Source organism: Phalacrocorax aristotelis, chromosome 1 (assembly GCF_949628215.1).
Source record: "Phalacrocorax aristotelis chromosome 1, bGulAri2.1, whole genome shotgun sequence".
NCBI classification, from domain to species: domain Eukaryota; kingdom Metazoa; phylum Chordata; class Aves; order Suliformes; family Phalacrocoracidae; genus Phalacrocorax; species Phalacrocorax aristotelis.
Window position 1 is genome coordinate 163,246,493 of NC_134276.1, and position 22,506 is coordinate 163,268,998.

At 44.8% G+C, this 22,506-nt stretch overlaps 1 protein-coding gene across 2 annotated transcripts; it reads left to right on the top strand.

Annotated features, from left to right (window-relative positions):
* Positions 1 to 130: 130 nt before the first annotated feature.
* On the top strand, positions 131 to 22,256 carry ACO2 (aconitase 2). 2 transcript variants are annotated; one of them, XR_012657872.1, is made up of 19 exons: positions 131 to 235; positions 6,086 to 6,228; positions 7,313 to 7,571; positions 9,844 to 9,936; positions 11,883 to 12,041; positions 12,448 to 12,598; positions 13,996 to 14,100; positions 14,243 to 14,334; positions 14,611 to 14,716; positions 15,809 to 15,966; positions 17,070 to 17,143; positions 17,874 to 17,985; positions 18,158 to 18,280; positions 18,478 to 18,633; positions 19,785 to 19,976; positions 20,783 to 20,915; positions 21,205 to 21,326; positions 21,759 to 22,137; positions 22,186 to 22,256. XR_012657872.1 is itself a non-coding variant. In XM_075078210.1 (18 exons), the coding sequence occupies exons 1-18, from the start codon at positions 200 to 202 to the stop codon at positions 21,900 to 21,902; spliced, it is 2,358 nt and encodes a 785-aa protein (XP_074934311.1). In that variant the 5' UTR covers positions 131 to 199; the 3' UTR covers positions 21,903 to 22,256. The 2 variants fall into 2 exon arrangements, 1 of the variants encoding a protein (XP_074934311.1); XM_075078210.1 differs by having other exon boundaries at positions 21,759 to 22,256.
* The last annotated feature ends 250 nt before the right edge of the window (positions 22,257 to 22,506 follow it).

Genomic DNA, 22,506 nt, shown 5'->3' on the forward strand with positions numbered 1-22,506 from the left:
GCGGAGCCGCTCCACCATTAACCTTCTCCCTCCCAGGGGAGCCCCGCGTAGCGGCCGGTGGATGTTTCCTCGGAGCGAGTACCTCCCTGCCAGGACCTGCGCGGCCCCGCCCCACAGCGTCCCCGCCCGCGCGCCGGAGGTGTGAAAGGGGACCGCGTGACGCCATCAGGGTGCGACTTCATCTTTGTCAGTGAACAAAATGGCGCCGTACTGCGTCCTGGCGGCTCGGCTGCGGGTGAGCGCGGCGGCGGCGGTGGCCGGGCGGGGAGGGCGGGAGGGTGGGCGGAAGGGAGCCGCGGCGGGGCCAAGGGCCGTTACCGGGTGGGTGAGGCGGGCGGGCGGGCGCAGCCTCTGGCCCGGGCCGTACCCGCCTCTGCCTGTAGGTCAGCGTGTCCCCGGTGCGGCGCGGGCCGGCGCCCCGTTTCCATGGCGATAGCGGGGAGGCCGTGGCGGAGGCAGCGGCATGGCGTCCGTCCTCCCGGGCGCCGGGGCAGGGCGCCTCTCGCCGCCGGGCCCGGCCGCCCCTCAAGGTGAGCGGAAGGTGAAGGGGGCGGCGGCCTGGTCCCGCCGCCTCCCCCGCCTCGGTCGGCCGGGGACGCTGTCAAACCCCGGGCTCGCCGGGGCGGTAAAAAGCCTTTCCTGGGGGCATGTTTTTTTTTTTCCTTCCTCTCGTTTTCTGTTGGTTTTCCTTATTGGCGTGCAGCAGAACAAGGTGACTGACTCCTTGCTCTGTCAGCGAGCGTAAATGCTCGCTATCTTTTGGGTGCTTTGTTTCAAAATTCCTGCTTTTAATAAAAATGGGAGGCCCTTGGGTGAAAAAGATGCCAGGGTCTATGTTATAAACGGGACCTAGGAAGACTGAAAAAGCAACCTGGACAGGCACATAAACTGTCTTTTTTTCCCTCAAGACAGTGATAGTGATTTTCATAGTCTTGTCTATTATGACCCCTAAAAATCATACCTGCATATAATATGAACTCGCCACAGAGATTCTCTTACGTGAGACATTATTATGTTTAATGTCTACTCAATAACAAAGATTTCATCATATTTTAAACCCTGGAAAGAAAAATCAGGGTGCAATTTTCATTTTTTAGGGCTGCTAACAGGGGTAAGGAAGCCTTGCTCCCCTTAATAAAGCATGTGACAAAGTCAGGCAATTTAACTTCTCAGTTTGCCATTTGTGACCTTGGCCAACGTGTTCCCTTTTCTTAGGGAGCAGAAGTAAGAACTTGGCTTCTAGTATTCTGAAAGTACTTTGTGAAGCTTAATTCATGTTTTATATTACTTCCTTACTTTAGAGATAGGTGTTTTAGTAAATTATAGCCTTTTTTATTTGAGCAAAAGTCACAGAATAGCACCATTTCAGTTAACTTGGTCTATATTTATCCTTAATTGTTAAACGGTTTTTAATTTGTACTTTGAACAGCAATGAATACTCATAAAGTGAAGGCAAATCCTTTATTACGATATTGAATTGGTTCTCGTTTTATGGTGTGTCATCACATGAGAACAAGTGGTCATTTGCTAAAAGAATATTGTATAACATAAAACAAAGGCTGTGCTAGCACAGTGAATATGGGGAGTTTAGTATTCTGGGAGGCTTCTATTATCAGGCTCAGGGTACATGTCTTTTTCCCCTGTGAAGGACTAAATCTGATGGTAATTGAATGTGCTTCTAGGTGATCTCTTTAGGAGGCTTTTTTTTTTTTGCATGTATGTAGCAGCCTAGAGATTAATGAATATGAGAATCACCTTGCCAGTCACTGTGATAGTGCCAGCATGGACCACGGCACATGTTGTTAGCATCAGTTCTGCTCATCTCCCATCCTAGAACTATTTTGGAATTGGAACTGCATAGGAAGCTTACCTCTGAGGGAATTAAATTGGAATTAGGCTGGTTCGGCTGGCTGTCCTATTTGAAGTACAATTCTTTTAATAGCCTCAAAGGGTCAAGATCTTTTTCATGCCTGTCAGAGGGATGCTTCTAGTGGCATCCTGTTTCTTGAGCCATGTTGGCTGAGTTGAATGAGTAGTACTGTAAAACTCTAAACTGAAGTATCAGGGTTTTATTGAAGGCCTTGTAGGTAAGTACTGAAATTGTGTATGGGAAGCTTTGTGTATGCTAGCAAAATGCAGTGCTGGCTAGAGCTAAACTGATCTTCAGAGCCCTAATTTTGGTTGCTCTTTGGAGGTGGGTCTAGAAAATTAGACTGCATTTACAATTTGATTATACCACACTGCTTTTTTTAGCCTGAATCATGGTGAATTTTGGAAACTTGGCCAATGTTCTTAGATCTGGGAGGATGAGGGAAGGTGGTATTTTGGGCTTCAGCTAGGACTTCTAGGAGTGATTTCCCAGATAGCAGTGCATTGTAGCACAGTTGCTATTCTTTTGAACGCGAGATCTTTTTTACTGGACTTATCTACCATATCTGCTGCCGAAATGTAAGCTAGTTTCTGAATTCAGACTTCTTTTGCATCTGGACCATTCGCTGTAGTGAGGTAGATGCAAGATATATAGCTTTTCGAGATGAGCTTTTAAAATCTGTAAAGATAAGTGTTGGCTTCCTTAAGGAGATTTCAAAACTAATGACTCATTTAATAGGCTTGCTTTTTTGTGTCTTTTAAGGAAGCTTTTCACCTACCAAAATACTGATAGACTTAGGAGCCCTGTAATGATTACTGCCGTTTCTTTTACTGAAATCTGAATAAGGACACTCAGGTGCTGGGATAACAGTTTCAATGCCAGATGAGAGGACATCACTTGGCTGCAGCTGTGTCCTGGGTGATCAGTCCAGAAATTAACGGTTCTTGGATAAAAAGGAAAATGTATGGATTGCTGGCTGCCTATTTCCCTTGGCTCCTGGTCTCAAGGCACTTCACTTCTCACTACTCAGTAAAAAGAACCACCACAGAAGCCCCGCAGACCACCTGCTACTTCAGGGAAGAGTGAGAGGGAACAAAGCTGGAAACTGTTAGGCTTGTGGCTTTTCCTTCATCTTGTATTTCTGCCACCTCATTTCTGAGGATGCAGTGGGAAAAGGACAGCCACAAAGCATCAACAAGTGTGATCAGTAATAATAATCTATAGTGTCTTTATGAGGAGAGATCAGACTTTTGAACCAGGCAGTGTATGCTGTTGCTTATTGCTGGTGATGGATCCTTAGCCTTGTTGGGTGCCAACATGAGAACAACCATATTGAATCAAATTAATTCCCAACAGAGTAGAGATGTGGGATGAGATTTAGATCCCAGTAAAATTAAGATAGCTCTCTTTTGAAAGGTGCCTTTAAAAAGTCTTATGTAGGCAAAAATGATTCTCTAGTCTTCTGAAACTGATTGGTCTAGGTGATAATTTTTACCCAGACTTACTGGCCATTACAGAAACAGACCTTCAGTTTTCCAGACTTATGTTGCCACTTTCCACGCCCAGATGGGATCCTTCACTGCAAACGTGCGCATTTCTCTCCCTCCCCACTTCTGGTAGCCTGAAGTTGTGGTCAAGCAGAAGTCAACTACTTTGTATTGCTACTTCTGCAATTATCATTTGAATATTTGTGTAGTATTTGAATAAATACTGAATTTCACTGAGCCATTTAATGAATTAAAAAGATACATAGATGTCTATGTTCAAACAGAAAGATTTTGTCTGAATTTTTTCTTATGTGTTTCTTTGCACCTCTTTTTGGAGAGCCCTGCTGCAGCTTTTTATAATAATCAGCTTTGGTCCCAGGCAAAACTAGAATGCTATGAAGCCTCTGCCATTGTGCCATTGCTTTAATTTGCAAATCTGTTCTCCTTCTGTACTGTGAATTATGGAGAAATTTATCTGTCAGTTTACTGGGTGACATGGAGGAACTCCATTAATTGGTTGTGCCTACAGGGTTAGTTTGCGGGGGTATTGGGGAAGAAGGAGTTACTGAATTTAAAAAAAAACAACAACCCAACCCTTATCTGGTCTGGGGAAGATATTATTATTTTTCCATTAATATCAAGGAGATTCCTCAGTGTTTTTTCCAGCCACTCCAGCAGTTGGATACTTTCACAAGATAATGGATATCTTGTGAGGTAAAGACAACATTGTCCACAGCATTAATTGTGCTGGCTAAATGCTTAAGTGGGGAGAGGAAAAAAAGGCAGGACAAAACAAACACAGAAGTTATGTGGCTACAAGGTAAAGAGCAGCTTATGTATGTTAAATAGTGAGAAGCTGGGTGGTGTTTGGTTTGGTTTGGGGGTTTTTTTGGGGTTGGGGTGTTTTTTGTTTGGTTTTACCGGTGGAGGAAGGAAAAGTCTTACCTCTGACACCTGTGATACATTCTGGAAGTTCTAAACTAAAGTGCAGTACAGTGAAATTTGATGACCGGGTTTCATTTGCACTTCTGGCGGAGCAGTGCCCTCTCTTGTACCACCATGTTCACTTACTTCAGATTTTCTTTAATGAAAATGGTGTGTGGTTGCTAGGTCTGTATTGCTCTTACTAAAAGCTATATATCTAATAGCTTGGAACTGTTTGGTAAAAAAACAAACTACGCCCTTATTGCTGGTGTGCTGGCTATTATGATCTCGCCTAGGTTTCGTGAACTTTTTATTGTGTAAGATACTAACAAATGTTACCAGAAGGACAATAAAACAAGAGATTTGGATAAAAATAGGTGATGTCTCATTGATGGTGATTATTTCAGTCAATGTTTTCAATGCTGGTAAGAAGAAAAATTGAAAAATATTGGCAGGGGAAGGTGGTTGAACAGATCTAAAGAATTGACAGCATTTTTTATAAAGCAAAAAAGGTGGTTGATACTGTGATTGTGTTCTGCGCAAGGAATATTTGCTGATTTACAGTCGTACATACAAAAGGGATATTTAGAGCAATACAGCTATGTTTATTAACATGTACTTATCAAAACCTTGTAATGCTAAAGTGGAGGATGAATAGTAAGAAAAGGATTAAGACTGAAGTGGAATACTGGAGGAGGAAAAACTCTGAACTCTTGTCTTCAGTCTGTTTCCAGACTTGCAGTGTCGATGACTGAGACTTTCAAAGGATGTAAGAAATGCCTGTGCCAAATCCTTGGAAGTTTTTATGGAAGCTGCCCTCTGACTCAGTTTTCAAAGCTGTGTGAGAGCCTTTTAACACTGGACTCTGACCTGTCTCTTCTGGGTCAGGTGCTGTAAAGGTGTCTTTGCCGTAGCCTGCCCTTCTCCTATGTTCCAGGGAACTGTTTCACTGTGGAGGCTGCCAGTGAAATTTGTGTGTGGTTTTTTTTTAAATGGCATTTTCTGATGATGTGTTCGCTGACAGTATAGTTCATCTGTCCTGCTGTTAACTCACCTGTAGGGCAAGTGGAAGGCTTTTCTTAGGGGAAAGGTGAGGATGCCTTTGTGAGAGTGAAGATAAATAGCACATGGATCTGTGCAGCCAGGTTGGTGAAGCTGATATGTGTGTTCCACGTCTTGCCTCTCTCCTGCTCTGCATAACATCGTAGACGAAGCACTTATATCAAAGTCACTCTAGCTAGCATTGAAATGCAGCTCACATTTTGTGGGAATACAATAAGCTATGTGGAGAGCCTGCATAGGGAACTTAGTTTCTGACAGTGGAACAGATGGGTATCTACTCAGTCCCACATTGTGTCACCTGACAGCCCTTCAGTATCAGCCCAGTACCAATGAGCAAATACAAACCTAGGGTTAGCTTGCTTTGGGCACTGTGTAGGTTCTTCTCCACCATGGCTGTAATACATCAGGAGTATAGCAAACTGGTGTTTGCTTAAGAATTATTTCAGCATTGCCTGAAAGTAGATTTGTCACTGGAAGTGTAAGGCATCTGGTTCTCTAAATAGAAATGTAAAATAATTTGGTAAATGCTATCTGTTGGGGGTAACCTGGTGTCTCACTGTTTAACATAATACGCAGTATTGTACAATCAAATGTTCATTGGGTGCCTTTAAAAATCTTTGCAATTTTTCTGTTCATCAGCCTGTAAAGTTACAGGAATAACAACTGAAAACCAATTGGTTTATTGATATGTTATAGGGATTTACTCTGCAAGGTTCCAGTGCTAATACTCTCCTTTTTCCAGCATGCCTTGAATAGTGGGATACGACGCTACCATGTTGCTCCTGTCCTGTGCCAGCGGGCCAAGGTGGCCATGAGCCACTTTGAGCCTAATGAACACATAAATTATGAAAAGCTGGAGAAAAATATCAACATTGTCCGTAAGAGGTAAGAGTGGAGGAGGGAAGAGGGGAGGTGTCAATGTGCAGAATTCAGCTCTGCAGTGACAGGAGATGAGGAAAGAAATGTCGTGGGGCCCTGGCATAGGGAATATTTGCTAGGGGGAGCAGCTTTGAGCAGTGGCAGTCACAAATGTAGTGAAGCATGAGTCGCAGTGTTCCCAGGTAGAGGTGGGGCACTGTGGGAAGGGTTAAAGGTTATGATGAAGCACTGTGACATGCAAAGAACCAGGCCAGTGCAGAAGAGGTGCTAGAAAGGGCTCTGTCCTCTTTGTTTAATGCCCTCTTTGCGGAGCCTTCATATTGGCCCTTGCTTCTCTCTGGGGAAGCAGTGCGCGGGCAGTGGTCATGATAGGCTAAGGCTCCTCTGCACTGTGTTTCAACAGTGAATGTTCTCCTGTGTTCCACCATAGGCATTAGGCACGGAAAGGAGGGCCAGGAATTTGTAGTATATGTAAACATAGTGACCTGAATCTGCTGATAGAGGCTTGTGTGCCTGTGAAGTTGTCACTCATGTGCCACATACCTCGGCAGTGGTTTGTATGACATGACCTTCAGTCTTTGTGTCCTTTGTTAAATGCGGTAGCTCTCATTTAAAGTCATTGTATCTACTTAGTAACTTCTCAGAAGATCTCACCACTGACATAAATAGGTTCATCAACTGATATAGCTGCAGGATGAAAGGTCTGAGGTTATGAAACTCCGCTTAGTGGTACTTGCTTGCTGTGGGATCTGGTACTTGTGAATTGAGTCTGACCTCTCTCACCTCCGCATTTGCTATCCTGAGGTACGACTCAAAAAATGGGCAGAGTCAATATTCCTTTTATTTATAGGAAGATTATAAAAGAAAGCATAAAGTGCTATCAATCCATATATTTTTGAACTTTCTGGGCTCAGCCCTTGTTTTAGCTGGCTGCCAGTTGATATTTTAGTGCTGTAAGAAGAGCATGCAGGTTTCTGTGTGTTAATAGGTCTTAACAGTCTGAGTGGTATAGGGAGGCATTCTGTTACATGCTTAAAAAGGCAAATGTTGAAGTGCACAAGATGCAGATAACTAAAATTCTTCTCCATAGGCTTGACCGTCCCCTGACCTTGTCTGAGAAGATTGTATATGGACACCTGGATGACCCAGCAAAACAGGAGATTGAGCGGGGCAAGACATACCTGCGCTTACGGCCAGACCGCGTGGCCATGCAGGATGCCACTGCTCAGATGGCAATGCTACAGTTCATCAGCAGTGGCCTGCCAAAAGTGGCTGTGCCTTCCACCATCCACTGTGATCACCTCATTGAAGCCCAGCTGGGTGGTGAAAAGGATCTTCGAAGAGCCAAGGTCACTATTGCAGAGACATAAATTCTGCATGTTTGAAAGCCTCTTTCCAGTTGAAGGAAGAGTTTTTTTAATTTTTTTTCCTTCCGAGAAGGACAGCCATGAATCAGATATGGTAACAGATTGCCTATAGTGGTCAGCTCTGTAGATAGGACAGATGCAGCAAAGAAACAGAGTAAACAGATCTTTGGGAGTTTTTCAGCTGAGATTCATCCATTACATGGTTTAAAGGAACATGAACGTAGGAAAAGCTAATCTTAATCTGTTAATGATGGAAGCCCAGGTCATATATGTGTCCTGGAGAGTGAGAAGAGATTTCAGCTAAGGGAAGAAGAAGAATCTATTTCAAAGGGGGAAAAAAAGGAAGCCAGATTACTCTAGATAATTATGCTCTTTATGCTGCAGTATGGCAGTGTGAATAACTTCCTGAACATGTCTTGCATTGCACTAGTGTATCCTGTGAGGTGGGAGCAAATAACTACTTTGGTTTCCCAAACAATTTGCTAGTGATTAGCTGAAGAGCACTAGCTGAAGCACATGCAGCTTTCACAGAGCTAGCAGGGGTAGGTACAAATGTGTACAGAAGCATGGAGGATATTGTTTTTCAGTGGGAAAGTTCAATGTATTGGTTGTCCAACTGCTGATTCACTGCCTTTTTAAAATTTCCCACTCAACTGTTTTATTGCTTATTCCTCTGTAGGGGCTTCTGTTAAATACAGACACATGCATCTCTGTCCTACACACCACAATGCATCTGCCAAGGAAGAACGTGCTCTTAGCATAGCAGGGACGTGGGGGAAATTTTGTTTCTCCGGGTGGACCTAGCCCAAGTCTACCGTGAGAGCCAGGAGAAATTGTACCTTGGACATTGATACCAAAATTTACAAACAGTAAACAGTTTGTGGGGGCTCAGCTGCAGTTTAAGATTTTTATTCTGTATCTATTATCAGAAATTCCTGATGTTGAAGTAACTGCTTCTGGCTTCCTCCTTCAGGCCACAGTAAAGCGACTTATACCACTCAGGAGTGAATTTTGGGAGTTCTTGATCTGTTTGTCTCAGTGTCCTAAGTTGTGTGATTAAGAATTTGGGACTTACTAAACAAGACAGTTTCTTTTCTTCCCTTCACCTCCCGCCTTCCCCTTCCCCCTATTCCTGCATTTGTTCTCTGTAGTGCAATTATTTGCTGCAGCCCTGAGCTGAGTCTCTCCTTTGCCATCCGCTCTCAGCAGAGCAAGTAAAGGTCCTGCCTTCTTCTGACTGGGTTCTGCTTCTGCTGCTGCCAGTTGGCACGCAATGAATGCTGGCAGGCCAGAGAGTGGTTTGGATCTGCTCCTGGCACATCAGCATGCTTTACTGGGGGAGGGATGCACAAACAGAGTGAAGTGACCCGACTCCCAGTGGAAAATGAGGCTTAAAGAACTGCTGCTGCCTCATGGGAAACTTCAGTAAATGTGTGCTGAGACAATTCTTCCATTATCTCCATTTTCCCCTTTCTCTTTATTCTCAAGCGTAGCTGCTTGAGAACAGTCTTTAAGATAAGCACTAGGAGGAGAGAGTTTCTTATCTGCTCTGCCACTCCTCTGCCAAGAACTATCAGGACATAATAGTATCATAGTTCCTTGGCAATGGTGGTTATTTTCACAAGCAATTTTCACAGTGTGACCTCCACCAGCGACGGTTGTAGTGCAGCAGGAAAGGCTGCATTGTATAAGTCTTAAACAGGGGACTTGGTAGAATGAGAAATAACACCCACCAACTCCCCTGGCAGCAAGCAATTTCCAGTTCCATTTCTTAATCTGTAAAAATAAAGCCGAAAGGCTTACCTAAAGGGTTTGAAATGTCTGCAAAGCATCTGTAAAGCAAAAGGAACAGCTGGTAGAGAAGGAAGGAGGGGCTAGAAGAAGAGAGGGAAACAGGTTAAAAAAAAAACCCTGAGAACACAAGAAATGAGTAGAACGTTTTTAAATACCTTATTGGCCAGGTTTTCCCTTAATTGTGCTATTTCCCTCATGCTGTTTAGAATTGGAAACTAAAAAAGATGCTGTAATAGAGCTACAAGTTGGATGAAATTAATGGCCTGTTAAAACTGACTGGCAAACAGTCATGATCCCTTTTGGTTTTAAGAGCGCGATGTGCACCTCTGTCTAGCTGCTACAAAACTGTGGAGCAAACTATGGATAGGCACAGGAGGAGAGGAAATGTGTCTGAATGAGCTCTTGATGTATGCAAGAACAAAATATGTTACTAATACTATGCATTTTCCTGTGTGAATAGGACATAAACCAGGAAGTGTACAACTTCCTTGCAACGGCTGGTGCCAAGTACGGCGTGGGATTCTGGAAACCTGGGTCAGGAATCATTCACCAGGTAAAGTGCGTGTGAGTGTTTGCAATCTTTGAACACACAGTGGCTCTTTTACCCTTATGGTGAAGAGAGAGCTCAAGTGCAAACCCTTAGAGAACTTCACCAGCTTAGGGGAAAAAACTTGATTTCCTTGAGGTGGGTGAGGTTTCTTGCCTGTTCTCTCTGTTATCTTGACAACAGTGTTTTTTTCTTAAAGGTTCCTTTGGTCAAACTGTAACCTGATGCGTGATTAGGTAGTGCCAACAGCATGCCACATGAATCACAGGAGCTTGAAATTTCTTAACTGCTTGTGGGCTGGCTCCTCTTGGTACAATTGGGACAGTAAGGTGATGCCATGAAGCTGGCTACATAGGGCTAATGTGAATTGCTTTTGGTGGCAAGGAAAGCAGCTTTGGGAGCATACTTTTTTAGGGTTATTTTGTATGCATTCGGTTCCATTAAAAACCAGGAGAGTATATAAGGACACCAAACAGAGCAGCTTACTTTAAGTACTCGAGAATGGCAACATAAAACAAGTTGCTATGTGAACTGAATAAAATGCAAAACCGTTTCCAACGGTTTCCAAGTATGAGATTCCCTTGTTGTAGCACTTGCACCTTAAAAGAATATGACTGTCCTAAGATAACTTACCACTAAATGAGGCTTTTTGGTTTTTAAAACCAAGAACTCTGGCAGAATTTTCCTAACTTGCTCTTGGTTGATTTACTTTCTGGGTCCAATAGACATTTTTCATTGTTCCTCTGAGTCACAGGCAGTAAAAATTGCAGTGCAGCGTGAAGCAAAAGGAGTGGAGGGCAGAATGGATGACATCCTGTCAGCAGGGAACTTGTGACCAGGTGCAGTCTCTGTTTTCTTAGCTACAAAATGAGTTATTAAGGTTACTTTACCTTGGTGTGATGCAACAGAGAAAGGAAGTAGAACAGGTGAACTCTCCAAAAGGTTGTGGGAAAACCTCAGGTCATTTGTGCTCAGAAACCACTTGCAACATCTATCACGTGGCAACATAGCTCTGTGCCATGGTTACCAGCTTTCCTGTGGCTGTCTTCCTCTGGCTGGAGAAAGTTGGTCGTGTTGTATAGCTTCAGATTCCAACTCTGGCAAAGTGAGTCCTTGGAAGAGACCTTTCTCACACAAGTGCGTTAATATGAACTACCAGCAAATAAAGCTGGAAGTACTAGTGGCAAAACCTTGGCCTTCTCAATAAAGGACCACCTTAGTTCTGACCAGGTGTTCTGTAATGCACATGCTGTGAGTTCTGCGCTTCCCAGGAAGGCTGTCCGTAATGTTGGTATGGCACATACGCAGTGAGAAGTTCATTAGCTTGAGTTCTCTACTGTTTGCTACCATTGAAAGCTCATCATTTTTCATTAAAGAAATGTTTTGTGGCTTTGCTAGTAGTTGAAGAGTCTTGTCTGGGATCAATAGCAGCAGTAAGAGAAGGGCAGCCTCTTGGTGTGTTTGTGAGGGATTCTTCTATGTGGCTGGCAGTATGGATTGGAGGAGCCTGTTGGTATTCTACTGCTGTGGGAGCATAAAGTTTACAAAAGGTCTCACTAGCATTGGATAGGTGAGCTGGCTTGCTCAGCAGTTGATCAAGAGTTTAGGGACTAAGGAACAGACTCTTGAGCCCTAACAAAGGTGGCACCTTAGCAACAGGCTATACTGGAAGGAAAGGGTCTTCCAGTGAACAAATGGAGATAACTCTAAAGCTTTCTTACCATCCTGGGATGAGCAAGGGTCCTTGGGCTGAGACTTGGTACCTTGTTTTGTCATTACATCCTCCACAAGGAGTTTGAAACACAAGCAAATTTACAAGACGGGACAAATTCAGTTACTTTCTTGCTACTGAAATCTGCAAATACAAACTAATCTAAATTCTTGTTCTTCTCTTTCTTGCTCTTCCCCCTCCTTTCCCGACAAGCAGGCAAACAATCCATTTTTATTTTCAGATCATTCTGGAGAACTACGCCTACCCTGGGGTTATGCTGATCGGCACAGATTCACACACCCCCAACGGAGGTGGCTTGGGAGGAATCTGCATTGGTGTGGGTGGAGCTGATGCTGTAGATGTCATGGCAGGAATCCCTTGGGAGCTCAAATGCCCAAAGGTAGGAGCAAAAGGAATACTAATCTGATGTGAAGGGTGAGATGTAGGATATGTAAGAAATGTTGATTTTTCAGACACTAAGATATAAGGCACTATATACCATTACAGTCTTGTTTGTAACCACACACTGGCTTAAACAGCTGGTCTATGATTCATTGGCAGCTGTGAGTTTCCATTTCCAGCCTTTTTATTCAGGGGCTGAGAGCAATAGGTGAATAGTGTGATCTGCCTTCAGTTGGCCCTGCCAGTTGTTTCAGCCCTTGTGCACATGTTCTGATACTTCAGGATTTTCTCCTTTTTGGTATTGTTACCACCCAGATTCTTTGGAAAAATTCTGAGGAATTGTTTTGGCTGCTGAAAGGCAGTGGTGTCAGTATTTTTAATTTTTTTCCATTAATGTTGCTCAGGTTATTGGTGTAAAACTGACTGGCAAGCTTTCAGGCTGGAGTTCTCCTAAAGATGTGATCCTGAAAGTGGCTGGCATCCTCACTGTCAAGGGTGGAACAGGTGCCATCATCGAATACCATGGGCCTGGTGTTGATTCAATCTCTTGCACTGGTAAGACAACACGAATCTTGTATCTGGAGTGGATTATTGTTGGACCTGAGTGTTGAGTTGTCTGTGGAGGCTGGGAGGGGAATCAGGCAGGAGGTGCTAAATGTTCTCTCTTAGCTTGGCTGGATGATTAGTCCATGGCAAACCAGGAGAGTGGGTGAGAGTGGCGTAACAAGATAGCACTCGGTCTCAGTGAAGAAGTGACCTCTCTCCATTAAATCTTCTTGTGACTTTGAGAACGCTGAATGGTTAATTGTGAAGAATCCAGTAAGATGATGCATCAGGATAAGAGTAAGAGCGGAGGTATATTCTGGTGTATGCTTAGAGGGTGGAGATGTCAGAGATAAAGGATGACAGTTTCATTTCAGCCTAAAATGGGTTGTGGATAGAGGAAAGAAACAGGTTGAAGGGGGTACATGTGTGACAGCAGCTAAAGAAAAAGCTTTTTAGAAAAGCAGGGCAGAGGGGAGACCAGAAGGCAGCAGTTTGTATCATGCAGTCTTAGGCTAGCTGATTGTGGGTCTTGGGTGCTGAATCTGAACTGGCAAAAATTGCAGTTAGAATCATAGAATGTCCTGAGTTGGAAGGGACCTGCAAGGATCATGGAGTCCAACTCCTGGCCCTGCACAGGACAACCCCGAAATTCACACCATGTGTCTGAGGGTGTTGTCCAAGTGCTTTGTCAGGCTTGGCGCCGTGACTGCCTCGCTCTGGGTTGTCTGTAACGTCCCTTCCTTTGGCCTGAAGTGCAGCCTTCAAAGTGGGCTTCTCTTCTCCATTTGCACGGCTGGGCTGGGCTACAACTTGGAATATTTGGTTTTACAAACTGAGAACACTTTGGGATTTTTCTTCTCTAAAATCAGAGGAGCTTGAACTGTGATATCTGCTTCTAGCTTGTTAAATGTAAAACAGCAGCTTCTACAGCTTCATTGCTGTGTCCTTGAAAGGCATGGGTGATCCCAGTGCCATGAGCAAATGTCTTTTTTTTTTTTCTTGTTGTGTTCCATCACTGGAAGTTTTTTATTCAACCCACTGAATTTCTCACAAATTTCTGGCTCTTCCAATAAAGATAAATGAGATGGAGGGATAGGGCACTCATTGCAGGTAGCAGAAACACTGCTCACTGCTATAAATATATTTGGTGCTCAGTGCAGATGGGGTTTCCTGTCGTCCCTTCTTGCAGAAAAGTCTGGTTGCAGGCACCGTATTGATCAGAAACGTTAAGGGCTGAGGCAGCCATTATGTAGTCACTGTGTACTCACTGCTGTGGAATTGGGTTTCTGTGGCTAATGCCTCGATCTCTCTTGGCTTTGCTGTCTTTTCCATGGACTGACTTTTGGAGAATTGGGTGACCTTGAACTTTCTCACTGACCCTGTGGTCTCTTCTCCCACTCCTCTAGGAATGGCAACAATCTGTAACATGGGGGCTGAAATCGGAGCTACCACATCGGTCTTCCCTTACAACGCACGGATGAAGAAATACTTGGGCAAGACTGGGCGAGCTGGTAAGAGGGTTTGGGGGTTGAAGTGGGTAGAAGTGTGGGTTCAAGTGAAGGTGCATTCTGGGAGCAGCATCAGCTGTTCCAAGCTTTTTCTTTTCCCTCATATTTGCTACACTTTTCAGATCTCCCTTCTTTCTTATTCCAGACATAGCTGCATTGGCAGATGAATTCCAGCAACACTTGGTACCGGATTCTGGTTGTCAATATGACCAGGTGATAGAAATCAACCTCAGTGAGGTAAGGCTTCCTTCCTGCTTGCCATCTTGGACATTGTGATGTGACTCTGCTTTGTGTGAGTGAGGACCAAATTGGGAGTTTGACACGACACCCCTGGTGCTGTGCCAGAGCAAACACTCAAGTCTGCTTCACTGACAGCTTGTACTCTGATGTTCGTATATGAGAATCCTGTTTAAACAGCTTCCAGATAGAGCTATGAAAGGAATTGATTTGCTGCTGTGTTTGGGGGTTTTTCTTGGCTACTGTAATTTCTGACTTTGTCACTGTTTCTTAAAGCTGAAACCGCATATCAATGGACCTTTCACACCAGACCTGGCGCACCCTGTGTCAGATATTGGTGCTGTGGCAGAAAAGGAGGGCTGGCCTGTTGATATCAGAGTTGGTGGGTAGCATTTGCTCTTTCCTCTGCCTTCATCCTTGTGGCATAAATGTTGCTGTCATGGGATAAGCGGTTGTTCATGCAGCTTGGGATCCAATCCTTTAATTCCTGCTGTACGTTCTTTGGCTTTTCTGCAGTGTATTCTCTTCGTGGCCAAATGAATTTTCTGGGAAGAGTAGGGCCCAGGCGTGTGGGATGAGATCTGGGATAGTTGGAGGGATTTTAATCTCAAGAGGCAGACAAGGGGTTTTATTCCTTCTTGGAAACTTTTGAATGATTGGCTTGACAGGAACTTTACCTGTTGAAGAGCACCTTTGTTAAAAGTCTGTTGCATGGATTTGTGTGTTGCAAAGATCTGTCAGGAGCCAGGAGCAGGATTGTCAGTCCTCCCAGCAGTTGCCTGTTTTGCTCTCAGGCCATAGTAAAGTTTGTACTTGCTGTCCTAAAGAGCAGGCTTGGATACTTACATACTCACTTGTGGAATGGCAACCTGTCGGCTGGCTTCTCAAGTGCTGCTCACTGAGGGGATGAAAAGAATGCAAATATCTTGTAAAGGCCACATCCCAGGTGGGAAATTTATTATTTGATAGTGTTACAAGTAGGATCAAGAGCAGCTGTAACTGAAAGACAATGTATGTTTTGCTAGTTAGCTCCAGAATGCTGTCAGGACAGTATAGTATGTCCTCATGTGGTCTTTGTACTGTAACAAAGGATGCTTTCTTTTCATCATTACCTCCGTTTCTTGCCATCTTGATTTGAAGCCTTTTCTGTCTTCATGGAACAATACCTCTGTGGTAATTTGCTTAACGAAAGTGCAAGCAGGCAACACTCTGATCTTGTAAAACAATAACCAGACTAGTGACTAGGTAGTACGCTCTGAATGTGCAACTTCCAAAGCTGGATGAGGGACTGCTTGTGACCGCAGTATCTTGCTGGGAGGCTTGGCAGTCTTAGTGCCTGAAACCGTTTCAGATTCCTTGACAGCAGAAAACATAGCTGTCCCTTGGTTTTTTTTGCTGAGAGATGAGTCACGGAGAAGATTACTAGAACGGGGGGCTGCAGTAACCGCCTCCCTGCCTCTGTCAAACACCACAGGCTTGATTGGCAGCTGCACCAACTCCAGCTATGAGGACATGGGACGCTCTGCAGCAGTGGCGAAACAGGCACTAAAGCATGGATTGAAGTGCAAATCTCAGTTCACAATCACACCAGGCTCAGAACAGATTCGTGCCACCATTGAAAGAGATGGTTATGTGAGTATGACTGCTCTTTACGCTTCCAAACAGTAAGTGTTAAAACTCTCTTCCAGACAGTACTCAAGAGTCCAGAGGTAACTAATAGAAACCTCCTAAACTTTGTCTTCACTTATTGCTAGAGGTGCAATTACTGATGTAGTAACCAGTCTTGTGTTACTATGCCTGTGGGTCCTGCTGTCACCGTGGCAGTGTTTCAACCTGGTATCTGTGGTACGTGGGCGTATAAGAATGGGATTGGAACTGGACAGAGCTGAGACAGTTATTGGGACCTGGCACCCCAAGGGGATTACAGTATGCATAGCAAGGGATGCCTTTTGCTTCTGGGATTCTGTGGATGGCCATGGCTGCTGAAGGGCTAGCACCCACCTGCAATCCATTTTTTTCCTTTAAGAACAGTTTAGGATGTGAGCAGGCCCTTTGTCTGTGGGAAGGAAGTTCCTATTCTAAACTAAACTTACGGCAAAACTCATGTTTGATTAAAATGAAGTGTCTCTGTGGAGGAACTACTGCCTACTTTCTCCCCTTGTCTCTGGGAAGCAGAAAATGATGTTTTAATTAGTTCTAACATTTGTAAATACAAGATGCTGTCACAGCTTGAGGACCAACTATATCAGTCTACATATCGGTATGTCCAGCCAGTGCTTAATGCCTCCTCCAACAAGCTGACAGCCACACTTCTTCACAGCTGCCCTCTTAATTGAATCATTTGCTGAATGGACTGAGCAGGCCCACATGCTTCCCTGCAGTTTCACCAATTCTCTCCTTACATGGATAGGAAGTGTATAGGATCTTAATGAGACCAGCCACTGCCCTTAATTATCTGTGAGTAGCTGGATTGCTCAGTTTGAAGTAGGTAGAGAATGGGAATATCGTGGCAAGTCACCCTGTGCTCTTCCCTGGTGTTAACTTACAGCTTTACTGGGATCAAACCCCATGTATTTATAAAAAGTGACTCAAAACTTCCAAGTGGAAAAAGGAGGGGAATTTTCTCAGGCTTGATGCTTTCTGTTAGAAGACAGGTGTCCTCTTCCCCTGAAAGAGCAACCCCAGAAACTTATTCCAGACTTTCTGCTAGTAACAAAGTTGTTCTCTGCCCCCAGGCACAGATCCTGCGAGATGTTGGAGGGCTGGTTCTTGCCAACGCTTGTGGGCCATGCATTGGCCAGTGGGACAGGTAAAGTGGAAGGCCGACCTCATGCTACCTTTGTATCTTTCAGCTCCTGAAGTGCTCTGTGAAGCCAAATCTGATTGTAAATATAACACACTGGGAATTAAAAACATGCATAAAAACCCATTGGCAGTAGCTGTCTGATGTGCACTTGTCCTGGTTTTGGCTGGGATAGAGTTAATTTTCTTTCTAGTAGCTGGTATAGAGGAGGAGAAATGAAAGACTGCAGATTTAGATTGAGCCTTTAGGTGAATGGAGCTGAGGCTGCCTATAGTAGGCAAAAAACAGGGAGAGAGTTTTCTTTATCTGTGAGAGGGTGGACAGGAGTTTGTATGGTCCTTTTAAAGTAGGAAAAGTGAATTGGTCCAGCCTCAGTCATTGGAAGTGGCTGGGAGGCAAATTCCCTGTAGAAACAATGGGAGACATTGTCATGCATCTTTGTCATTGCTAATGATGGGATGTCCAAAGGCAATGTACTTAGTTGATTATAGTTTAGACAGTTCAACAGTGCGCAACACAGGCTGTGAAAACTACTCCAGGAATCAGTGTCTGACTTGGTTTTGCACTGTCCTTGCTTTTGAGTTTGTGCTTAAGGGAGGAAAACATGTCCAGGCACCGATTCCTGTTTCCAAAAGGTAGTGATTGGTACCAAAACCAAGCTGGGGGATTTTAGCAGCGAGACATCTAGAAGCAATGTTCCCTTTGGACTTGATGAGCATGTTTGTTCCTTTCACAGGAAGGACATCAAGAAAGGAGAGAAAAACACAATAGTTACATCCTACAACCGGAATTTCACAGGTCGCAATGATGCCAACCCAGAGACTCATGCATTTGTGACCTCTCCAGAGGTAAGAAACAGCCAGACGGGGGCTGTGTGATAGTTCAGGGTGACTTGGGAGCTGATTTCTCTGCCTGCAGACAATACCCAGTGTAGCTTGGCTGCTGGCTTTTAGGTGTAGGACTTGCAAATGAAGAGACGGGGGTAGAATATACCCTTAAATTTGTCATCTTTTCTTTCAGATTGTCACAGCCCTGTCCATTGCTGGCACTCTAAAATTTAACCCTGAGACAGATTACCTGACAGGAGCAGATGGGAAGAAGTTTAAACTAGAAGCACCTGACGCAGATGAGCTGCCCAAGCTGGTAACGGCTCACTCTGGAGACGGAGGGAGGGAAGGCCTGTCACTAGTAGTGTTTTATATGTAGTGAGGGAACTGTGATGCACTGACCTCTTCCTTAGTGTGAAAGCTAGAATGGGTGCAGTTGCCTGTGTTGGCTCATTGTCTTCGTGTGCTGTTGGGGATGGCTGAGGCTGATGATTTTCCTTTCTTCTTTGGAAGGAGTTTGACCCAGGCCAGGACACCTACCAGTACCCTCCCAAGGATGGCAGCGGGCAGCATGTGGATGTGAGCCCCACCAGCCAGCGCCTCCAGCTTCTTGAGCCCTTCGATAAGTGGGACGGCAAGGATCTAGAAGACATGCTGATCCTCATCAAGGTCAGGAGTGAAGTAGGGGAACACCAGCTATGGCAGGATGGCTCAAACAGGGGTTTGCACATCAATTCCTAGAAGTTTTGGATGTGCCTTTGAGCTATCTGTGATTCCCTCCCCTGCAACCTCATTGGCATGGAAAGTGAAGCAAGAATCTTCCTTCCAGGTGTTTCCTTCTAATACTTATTCTATTATACCAAAGAGACTTTTCTCCTTTGGACTAGGGGTTAGCTAATACCATAAAAAATGAAGCTTGTGATACCATGTAATACGATCCTACCCGTACCATGCACTCTGCAGAATTTGTCCCAGTTATAACCTGCAGCAGAAAGGTGGATGGGTTCTTTAATTAGCGTCTCTAATACCTGACTGTTCTAAGATGCATTTTGTCTGAAATGAGGTTGTTAGGAACTTCTCAGCCATCAGTATGTGCGTTCTCTTCCCATTTTATAGAAAGAGAAATTATTTCACAATAGTCAAACCTCACATTTCAGTCTCTTAGTGAAGACATGGGTTTTTCCTCACTGCCTGTGGTGAGTTAACAGGATGAAAACTTCAGTTAATACAGTTCTACGGGTTCTGAAATGCAATCCCTTAGGAACTGACCTTCAGGAACATCGCTGATTCTCGGTGGCAGAGAGTAGCAGGTACTCCTAAGGCCCTACTGAGCTGCGCTTGAGTTTTTGACATGGGCAGTTCCTTTGCGAGCACTTTGGGACTTACCAGTTGGAAGGCCGTTATCTCCGGTTGGGAATTCTGTTCTTACAAGCTGAGAAGGCTTATATGCAGATTGGAAACTTAGAGGAAACGCTTGGCATCTTGCTGAACTCCCCCAGCAGGGAGGCTGAGCTGTAGCAGGAAGGGCTTAATTGCTTTTTGTACCTGAAGAACCTGCTGCTGAGGGAAGTGAGGACATGTCAGGAGGCGTCATGGCTAAGCTCATTTTTGTAATTTACCATTTGGAACAGGATTGTTCTTACCCAACGCCTGCAGAATGACCATTGTGTTCTGCCTTAGAGTGTCTTGATTCTGTAACAGGCGCAATTCTCTTGGGTTCATGCCCTTGAAAAGAGATGTGAGGATCCTTCAGAATAAAAAGTGCTGAGGAAGGGTCAAGTCACTGATACATCCTAAGACATTCTTCTACCACCTTTTAGGTAAAAGGGAAATGCACCACTGACCATATTTCTGCAGCTGGACCGTGGCTCAAATTCCGTGGCCACCTGGATAACATCTCCAACAACCTGCTCATTGGCGCCATCAACATTGAAAATGGCAAAGCCAACTCTGTGAGGAATGCTTTAACCCAGGAATTTGGGCCAGTCCCAGACACAGCCCGTTACTACAAGGTGAGACTTTCCCCCGATGCATCTATTTTAAGACGATGTTTACACTTGGGGCAGTCTGTGCCAAGGCTGAGGATCTCACCCTCCTGCTCTCAAGTAACAGCAGCTGTGAATTTGCTCAGCCTTGAGGCTTTTTCTTGGGACTTATTCTGATGGTGGCAGTTCCTGTAGGAGATTCTCTCCCTGCCTGCTATGGGTAAGAGGGAGGAGGATCTTGTGACGCAGAGGGGGCCAGAAATCATAGATGAAAGGGGAAGAACTCCTATAGGCACCACACAGCTTACAAGGCATGTGTGTCATCAGACTGCAACTAAATCTCACCTCTGGAGTATTTCACCTGTGACTAATCTATTGTTTAAATAAATTCTAATCTTGTCCCCTTCATTCTTTAAAACTTGGCCTAGACTCTCAAGAAATGCCATCTTTCACCCTCTGGACAGCTTGGCAGTGGTCTCAGATTGGTTTTTCCAGTAGACAGAAGTTAAAGTTTCCTGTGTCGCTTCCAGAAGCAGAGCAGGGATCATGGCTGCTGTGAATGTTGCTCTGGCGCAGGACCATGAAGGAAAGGTGGCAGCAAGGATTTGCTCTGGGTCCCTCATTAGCGAAGGATGGCAGTGCCTAACTGCTGTGAACCCTTCATTCCTTTATTTCTGTCCTTCCTCGGGACCAAAGGGAGCCTCCTGGGAGGAGGTGTCATGGCACAGCAATCTCAGCAGTCTAGCACTGAAATCAGATGTGTGGGTGGATATTTGTTGTTGATTCCTTGCTCGAGCGACTGCGGAAATGTGAATCCATTTCTTTTGTCACAGAAAATGGGCGTCAAATGGGCAGTTATTGGGGATGAGAACTATGGTGAGGGATCAAGCCGGGAGCATGCAGCATTGGAGCCACGTCACTTGGGGGGCAGGGTCATCATCACCAAGAGCTTTGCCAGGATCCACGGTGAGTCGCCCTTCCCCTGTGATTTCTGTAAACAGGATGTATTTGGTTTGGGTGGAAGTCGTGTTCACCTTGCTCCAGGGCTCAGCACTTTCCTGCATGGTTCCTCTCCTCAGGAGTCCTGTTACGTATCTAGTTAAATAATGCCACAAACAGTGGACATGCTGATTTTGCTACAAAGATAGTAATTGTTGCTGGAACACTACTCTGAGAAGCGCTAGGCAGCCAGAAGGTAATCCTGATCCCCTGCAGTGTGTTGTTACAAGCATGTGTGGTGGTTTGTTCTCCACAGAAACCAACCTGAAGAAGCAAGGTCTGCTGCCTCTCACTTTCGCTGATCCAGCAGACTACAACAAGATTCATCCTGTGGACAAGCTGAGCATTGTGGGGCTGGCAGACTTTGCACCTGGAAAGGTATAACTGTCTGGGTGCCTCGCGCTGCACTTGTGGGGCAGGGATGTGCTGCTGACTGGGAGCGGCGTTGAGCCGTGCGCTCGGGGCCTGAAGCAGCACAGGCACCCAGGGGCGGCGCAGGCTGCCAGCCAGATGAGATGCTTTGTGCCAGAGGTCTGGGGGGCTGGAGAGCAAGTGAGAATCAGATCGCATTATTCTGAACGGTTACGAGAAGCTCTTGTATAATATTCTGAATTCCTGGACTAGGTGCCTTAATCATGAGTGCTCCCTAGAAGGAACTGCAGCTGCACTTCTAGGTTAAGATCTCTCTGAGCTGTAATTTTTCATTTTCAACCCTTTAAAAACATGTAGGAGTCTTTCCTGTGAGAAGCTTAAGTTAACTTGCTCCTTTGAAAGAGAAGGGAGGAAATAAAAGCTGTCTTCTTCCTTTAGCCTCTGAAATGCATCATCAAGCATCCCAATGGGAGCCAAGAAACAATCATGCTGAACCACACCTTCAACGAGTCACAGATAGAGTGGTTTCAAGCCGGCAGTGCCCTGAACAGAATGAAGGAGCTGCAGCAGAAATCAAGCTAAGTGCGCACAATGCCCCCAGTGCACTGGACTCGAGTCAGCTTTGGCATTTTCATGAAAGTGCAATTCCATGCCTACTGTTGGAATAAATGTCTGATCAAATGTAACCATAGCTTCCTTTTTGTTATGGTACTTCCTCTTCACTGACACTATGAAAAGGGAGTGCAGCTAGGCTTACTTTTGTCTTTTAAATTCCCCAGCTCCCTTTTTCTATTTTGGCTCAATTTCAGTTGTCCCAGTTATTTATATTTGGAAATAACCAGCTAAGGTGGGTTTGTCTGCTCAGTTGGTTATTTTCTGCCCATTCACTTTACTGATGGCTAAAGAAATAAAATGAAAATAAAGAATGTGACCATCTCTTCTGCCTCATGTTGTTATATTCATAATCCTGCTCTTCAGCCCCTGTTTCCCTTGTGACTGTAGCTGGGAGAAGGTGGGAAAGAGCTTCTTGGAGACAGGAGATGGGACCTGCCCACTTCTTAGTCTGCAAATTATTGCTGTGCACAAAAACACATGGTAAAAAAAAAAACAACAAAACCCTCACAACTGCCTTGTACTGTTTATGCCGTGGCATTAGCCTACTGCAGGCTACGCTCACGACCATCAC